General features: G+C 55.7%; 1 protein-coding gene and 1 long non-coding RNA gene across 9 annotated transcripts in view; one reads left to right on the top strand and one right to left on the bottom strand.

The window, feature by feature from the left end:
• The window catches only part of LOC109532594 (CCR4-NOT transcription complex subunit 2-like), a 4,769-nt gene extending 1,999 nt beyond the window's left edge, over positions 1–2,770 (bottom strand). For 4 of the 8 annotated variants that reach the window (XM_019897500.1, XM_019897504.1, XM_019897502.1 and 1 more), the window contains exons 1-6: positions 1,244–1,400; positions 1,008–1,153; positions 870–942; positions 539–686; positions 231–416; positions 103–158 (exon numbers count right to left, since the gene is read on the bottom strand). In XM_019897500.1, coding sequence (XP_019753059.1) covers positions 103–158; positions 231–416; positions 539–686; positions 870–942; positions 1,008–1,153; positions 1,244–1,349 — 715 coding nt within the window. In that variant the 5' untranslated portion in view covers positions 1,350–1,400. The other 4 variants (XM_019897501.1, XM_019897505.1, XM_019897503.1 and 1 more) reach the window with 4 other exon arrangements.
• LOC109532613 (uncharacterized) overlaps positions 1–5,294 on the top strand; it is an 8,838-nt gene extending 3,544 nt beyond the window's left edge. The window contains exon 3 of the long non-coding RNA XR_002171405.1: positions 5,138–5,294. This is a non-coding gene — a long non-coding RNA (uncharacterized LOC109532613). The remainder of the gene's footprint in view (positions 1–5,137) is intronic.
• The last annotated feature ends 1,969 nt before the right edge of the window (positions 5,295–7,263 follow it).

Genomic DNA, 7,263 nt, shown 5'->3' with positions numbered 1-7,263 from the left:
CCCGACCAATCGCGCATTTGTCGTTGTCGCGGGGGGGGGGAAAGGCAAAGAGTTTTTGCGCGGCGCCCAACACGACGCGTCCGAATCGGCAACGGGCTTTACCTGTGCCGTTGAAGATGTTGAATCCGGGATTCCTGCTTACGCCGAAACCTGACATGCTGGCACGCACACGTACACACGCACGCTAGTCACGTGACCTCCCGACTCACGGGGCCATAGGTCGAGGGTACCTGTTGATGGTGAAGGCTTGCCGCGACTGTTTGGGCATTCCGATGATGCTGGGCGAGGACCCGCCGGGACTCCTCCCCCCGGCCCCGCCCCCTCGTTCTCCTCCAATCCCGACGGGCTGGCCCGCGGGGCCGCCCACCTGCTGGTTGTGGTTGAGGACGCCGCGGCTGTTCAAGGGCAGGATCCCCCTGCCGAGACGGGCGCCAGGTCAGATCGAGTTGCTCGTTTCCGCTACTCTGCGGCGACTTTGGCTTCCTTGCCAACTAGTCGGCCCGCGATTGTGCAAGTCGAGTCGCAAGTTGCGGCGTACCTGCTCGGCGAGGGTGGCGTGTGCATGGCGGGGGCGCCGCCGGCGAGACCGCTCAGCTGTGCGGCGGCCGACTGACTGAGCGCGCTTCGACTCTGCGGCACTGGCGCCGCGCTGCTGTTGATGCCCCGCGTGGGGAAGCCGAGCGCACCTGAACGCAACGCAAACAACAATCGCTATCTTGATTGGAGTTGGGCAAGAGGTTCCGGGTTCGAATCCGGGCGCTCAAGTGGGTTTTTGCGTCAGACGGGACGCGGCGCGGTCCGTAGATGTGAATGTGCCTCGCTGACGCTGCGCTCATTGATTTGAAGCGGGACGGGTGCCGCGGACTTACTCTGAGGTCCGTAGAGACTGGCTCCCAGCTGCGACAGCTGTCCCGGGGACGAGGCGGAGGATGAGGTCATGATCTGAAACACAAAGGCATCCCGCTGACCTCGCCGGCGTCGACGAGGTCAGCGACGGCGCCGCTTACGTCTTTGTCGGCACGGTGCGGCGGGAAGACGGACGGCTGGCTGTAGTAGAGGCCGCCCGACTCGTCGGCCGCCGCCGCGTAGTCGCCCTCCAGCCCCGCCTCCATGAACTTCTTCCGGTTAGCCCCAAACATGGCCGCCGTGTCACCTGCCACAACCCCGCGCCCCCACATATCAGGTCAGGCCGACTTTGTCGTGGCAAAAGCGCCGACGGCACCGCTAATAGACAAAGCCTGGCCTGCTATTTGAGCGAGGCGAGGCAAAAGCGTTCCGGGAACGAGGGGGAGACACGACTTCAACCACGACTTGAGGCGAAAAAGATGATGCGATGTGAGCTTTTTCATTCAATACCCGACCACGTGTGACTACTTTTCATTGGTCGCCCACCCCCTGTAACTCACTTTTATGCATTTCTGATTGTCTGTGACTACTTTTCATGGTTGATGATTGCCCGCTACTAGTTGTTGACTGATCTGTCATTTGAACCATGACGTCACAAGGTAGTCTCGCGATCCCATGCACTCCATTTATCTTCCTGAGGTTCCCCGAGATCCATTTTAATTGGATTTTTCTTGAAAGCAAAAACTAACCCCCCAAAACTCGTTCGCTTTTGCCGCAACTTGCGGCGACCCCGAGCAAGTTTTTGTCATGGTTTTCAGTTGAGGTAGGTCAGCGCCAAACGTCCCAGGAGGTACCCTGGCGCTGACAGGTGATAAACATGGCGGCGCGGGTCTCACCTGACCCACGTATCGTCAGGTGACAAGGTGGGCGTGGCCTGATGGACTCGCGCGAGAACCGGACGAGCGAGGGCAGCGGTTTGCGCGCTCCCAAACAAACAGAAAACCCCCGAGGAGCTTCGAGGTGAGTTGCCTGGCGGTTCGGAATGCCGTTCGTCGTCTTGTGCTTGGGCCCCAACTCTTCAAAGTTGGCGCCCGGCGGCTGCGTGACGTGAGGCGCCGCGACCCGACGCCACGCCGGCTTGACGTGCGCCGTTGTCGCAAACGGCTACCGTTAGCCACGAAAGCTAACGTCATTCCATTCCCACGCCGGCAGCTCAAGACGCGTTTTCATGCGGTGTTAAGCGGGGCTGATTGACATTATTCTGTAAGAATCCGCGCTGACGACACGTCGACCGACGCTCGACTCGAGGACTCTTAACATTTGTGGCTAAATGAAGCGAAAGCAACTGGCGGCTTTCAGAGGATTTCCGGCGCCATCGTGTGAATGAACTGGTCGAGTGGAGCCGGTTGCGGGGGGAGTAGCCTCAAAGGTTCTCCAAGCTGCTCTTTTGCTTGCAAACCTGGCCATCGGTGCTTAACCAGCTGCGAGGAGAACAACAACAACAATAACAAAAGGCTCAGGAGGGCTCGTGGCGGGAGAAAGGTCACCGAGGGCGCGGCGTGCCCCGCGGATTCAGTAATCGGTCAATGCGCTCGGGAAGAGAAACTACGCGCAGTGGAAGAATTTAAAAGATATAGGTGTATCTATCACAAAAACAAAATATTAAAAAAAGAGCTCACCGCATCAATCTTTCTTCACCGCTACTTTCAAGATGGCCGACATTGCTTTCCGAACGCAAAGCATGCTGGGAGCTGTAGTCTTTTCCGCGCGACCCAACTTTGAATCCAAACCGTTTTCTCCAAATTGACACCATTTGATTCTACCGTAACATATTGAAGACGTTTTAAAAGACAGAATAGAAAACGCAGTAGTCAAGTGGAGTTGAATTAAACAAAAAAATTCAAAACAAGAGTCTATAGCATCTTTGTTGAGGACTGTGGAATATGTTCGAGTCGACAGCAAAGGAATAGAAAAGAGAGCAATTTATGGTTCACTTTGGTTGATTTTCACTCCAGGTAAGGATTTGACGCAGTACCCATTTGACTAGACTACGACTAGACGATTGTATACGGTGGTACCTCGATTTACGAAATTAATTGGCTCTGGAATAAGTTTCTCAACTCGGAAAATTTTTGAGGTAGGGACGCGTTTTCCATGTAAATGCTCTAATTTGTTCCAAGCCCCCCCCCCCTCCCCCAAATTCAGAGATGTAACGAATACGTTACAATTAGATTATTGCACAATAAATGAGAGTTGTGTACATTATAAAAAACCCAAAGAATAGATTCAAGAATAAAATGATTGTCATTTAACTTTTAAGTGCGTCCTCATTGTTTTTTTGCCCTCTTGAATTCACGTTCTCAGAAGTGGTTTTTGCCTGACGTTTTGTAAAGACCCGATCCAAGGACGTTTGCTTTAGTCGGCTTTTAACAATCCATCGAAAATGTCCAAGGCAAACATCAGCATAGTGAGCTATTTTCCAAGATGATATTGTACTCTCTCAAATTTGACTGCAATCTACTGGAGGCCGTCGATGTGAATGTGCCTCGCTGATGCTCTGCGCAGCCCTCCTAAGCCTTTTGTTGTTGTTGTTGTTCTCCTCGCAGCTGGTTAAGCTCCAGGGGCCAGGTTTGCAAGCAAAAGAGCAGCTTGGAGAACCTCCGTTGTATTCCATTCAACTCTTGAGCGTCCGAGTGGAAGGGATCCCAAAAGAATTGAGCGGAATGGACTGTTGGGTCGCGGAAGGGGAATCGATGGCCTTATGAATGGCTCCCTCTGGCGGCACGCGCGAGGAAATGCACAGAGACCGACGAGCAGACGAGGCAGTGATTTTATTCAATCGAAAATCAACAAACATTTGAACATACGCTCGCGCACACACAAAAAACGTTTGGCTGTTTCGCACCCATTTGGCAGCGTCGGTCAGTGGGTTCGGAGTAAGGAGCCATTAATTAAAGGGACTGAATCGGACCGGACCGGACGGGAGTGGTGCGCCCAAACATGCGTGGGCGTCTCACACTGACCAGGGAGAGCATGCACACAGAAGACCAAAGACAAACAGGAACGGCGACAGGAAGAGCAAGATGAATCAAACGCACGCATTTGCTTTTTCTCGTGTCCCCCCCCCCCCCCTTGGAGATTTAAATGCGGCTGGCCGGTGGCCCGTCAAAATGTCAATCCTCCCAAAAATCCAACCACTCCGGCAAACCTTTTGTGAAAATATATACTCTCTGTTTGATCGCGGGGGCGGGGGGGAAAACCCGACAGAAAACAGTTGTGGCCACGAAAGATGGCGGCCCTCTGGCTTCATCCGCGATCGGCCGACTGCTAGTCCATATCGTATGCTAGTCCATATCATAGATACTGGCTCCGGTCGGTCATCGTCGATCCGATGAGTTATGTCAGAGTTTTTCGGGCCGGCCGAGTCCGTCCGAGTCGTCGGCGACAGGCAAGCGGCGCCGAACGGACTCGGCGGTACCGCGTCACAGGCAGGCGCCGCCAAAGCGAGAACGAGGGCAGCGGCGATGGAGAGTCCCGTGCGGCGACCGCCACGCCGTGTCTTCCAGTTTCTCGACTTGGCTGCGTGCGGCGCCCGCACGTGACGCGGAAATCGCGTTCTCGATGCCGACGTGCCGTCAGTCCGACGCAAAGTCGGCCTCTGTGTCCTGAACTGACGCGGGCGAGGGCTCTTATTCGGAAGCGCTTTGGTTCTGAAAAGTCAGAGACCGTCTTTCTCGCTTTGTGATGGCTGCTCCCTTTTTCGCACCACTTGAACTGTGGAAAATGTACGCCGTGTTTGAGGGGCCCCGCTTCTTTGACCGCACGTGCATCCGTCCTACTTTCGCATGTGCGCTGCGAATTGTGGATGCTTTTTTTATTGTGAAAATATATTCCGATTTCCATTAGTCCTGCTGTCTTTTTATATATGTGTGTGTGTGTGTGTGTATATATATTTTTGCTACTTTTATTTTTAAATCATGTTCTCCGACTACTGGCGCTTTGTTTCTCCTTTTATTGTGAAAAGTCTTTGTGTCCGGCCTTGATGTTTTCACACTGCCACTGCCTCCCTTTGCAGCAAATTGATGAAAATGATTGATAGATGTCGAGATGTTGTTTATTATTATTTTTTTTTTCTTCGCCCAGCTGCTTCCTTTTTCGGTCGTCCTTTTATTTTGAAAATATACTCCATGTTTAACCACTGCCGCTTCCGCCCCCCACCAACAAAAACGGTGCTTTTCTTGTGAAAATAGCTGATTTTTTTTCTTTCTCCCTCTCGCTCTTGTTTTCGCAGCGCCTTTCGGGATGTCGACGTGCGGGAACGGGAAGCGCAAAGGAGGAGGCCACGCGGCATGGAAAGAGTCTGAAAATCACAGGGGTCCTCGAATGCAGCAGGCGCGCGGAAACGCCTCATGCCGTCGTCCGACGTGGTATGGCTTTTCGAGAGAAAAAAAATATTAGCCGGTCGATCTGGTTCTTGCTTCGGGCGGCAGCCGCGGCGAGTCTCCTCCTCCTCCTCGCCGGCCGTCGATTGGCTGGCAGGCACACGGGTCCGGAGGGGGCGTGGCGTGGCGTGCAGCAGGTGGGGGTTCCGAGGTCATCCGCTCTGCGAGATGGCACAAACAAAGCACACCTATGTTGAAAATAGCGGCTTCCACGTCAGACTCGATCGCGTCGTTCAGTCCTGCACCGCACTCCGCCGTCGTCCGTCGCGGTCGGTTCGCCGCCGCGCGGAGTGGTCGACTCGACTGCGCATCATTCAAAGGAACCCTCCTCTGTTGGTGCGACTCGGCGCCTCAATCTTGGCCTTGGACTCGGCCGTACTCTCCTCCTCTGCCTTCCGCGACAATCAGCCGGACCCCCGTCCGTTCCGCTTTCTGTGCGCTGGCGCGTCGGACCGGATCCTGCCATGCTCTGTTCGAATAATTGCGACTCTAAGGCCTTCCGTTCCATGACTCGGTGGTCTGTGTGGCCTCGCATTTTCTGGTTTGGACCCCACTCGGTCGTATCGCGTGGAATTGGAGCGCGTCCCACCGCAGTGGATTCAGTTGCGCGACGTGTCTGTGACTCCAGCAAATTTGGACGCCGCGGTAGCTCCCTCCGTTCCCGGAACCCCGTGAACAGACGAGCCGCTTTGGCTCGACTTGGCGATGGTCCCGTTCCCTTTCTCTATGGGAGTGCGTCGTTCGTCTGGTCCCTGTTATTTTGGCCCCTCCCCCGCCCATCTTCCTGGAAGTTAATCCGCGGCGTTGCGGCAGATGGCGGCGTGCGTCGGGCAGCCCGCCCGCCTCCACCGCCGCGCCAGTTATGAATGATTGCACGCTCCGGGGCATTAAGTTGGGATCACTTTAATCCCGCGCAGCATATGCGAGGCCCGCTGGGACAAATCCAGCGTGACCCGCCGCCTCCCCCGCCGGGCTTTCACGCCAGCGCTTCGCAAAGACCTAAATAGTTCCCTCAAAAGCCCGCAAACAATCTCCGCGCGGATGTGAGGAGCGGCCCCCGCGCTCCCGATCTTTCACTGGTTTGTGCCCGGCCCCCCGCCGCCGATCCCAACCGCCGGATTTTTCGGCGCAGGCCCCGCCATACGGTCGTCGACTCCGGCCTCGAAACCTTCTTCCCGTTCATCCGGGAGAGGTGCGGGTCAACTGGCCAGCGGGAGCCCGGATGGGAGCCGCCAACCCATATGCGTCGTTTCCCCGTTCCAAGTCCAGCGGTGCCGTTTTTGGGCCCGCCGATGGAGGCTGACGGGCCGTTTCTACGTGGGTGGCGCTTTTCGCCCTTTGGCCGTTTGAAGCGTCCTTGTTGTTGTGGTGGTGGTGGTGCGCCGGCGGGGGGGTTGCTTAGGTGGCCGCCTTTTATCGCGCGCGCAATAAAAGGCGGCGGGAAGAAGAGGATCAGGGAAGCGGAAAAGCAGGACACAAAGTGGCGTGGACGTTATCCGAGTTGATGCGTGAGCGCTCGCCTTCGTCGCCGCGTGCCGGGGGGCGCCGCCGGGCCACGTGACGCTCGCTAATTATACACGATGACACACTCGTTTCCTCCCTCTTTGCCTGTGCGTCTTCAGGTGTGCATGCATGCGTGTGGATGCGTCTGCGTATATACACACACACACACACACACACACAAGTAACAAAGCGCATGCATACGCACCCACTCAGCCATATTCACACACACATTCAAACACGACCAGCCACACGCGTTTTTGTGTGTGCATGTGATGTTTGTGGACTGTACGCCGGGCGGTTGATTGGTGTGTGCGCGGTAATTTCTCGGTGTGCGTTTGTGCGCGCGCGACGCCGACCGCCGCCAGGCTCGACCGCTAGCTTACATAAGAGCGCCGTTGTGGGCCAGGTTGCCATTTGCGATGCGTCCCCGAGGTTTGATGATGTCATCAGCCCATGATGTCACACTGCGATG

This window comes from Hippocampus comes, unplaced genomic scaffold (assembly GCF_001891065.2).
Source record: "Hippocampus comes isolate QL1 unplaced genomic scaffold, H_comes_QL1_v1.1 scaffold81, whole genome shotgun sequence".
In the NCBI taxonomy this organism is placed as follows: domain Eukaryota; kingdom Metazoa; phylum Chordata; class Actinopteri; order Syngnathiformes; family Syngnathidae; genus Hippocampus; species Hippocampus comes.
The sequence above is the reverse complement of the archived record's forward strand: the minus strand, read 5'-3'. Positions and strand labels throughout refer to the sequence as shown.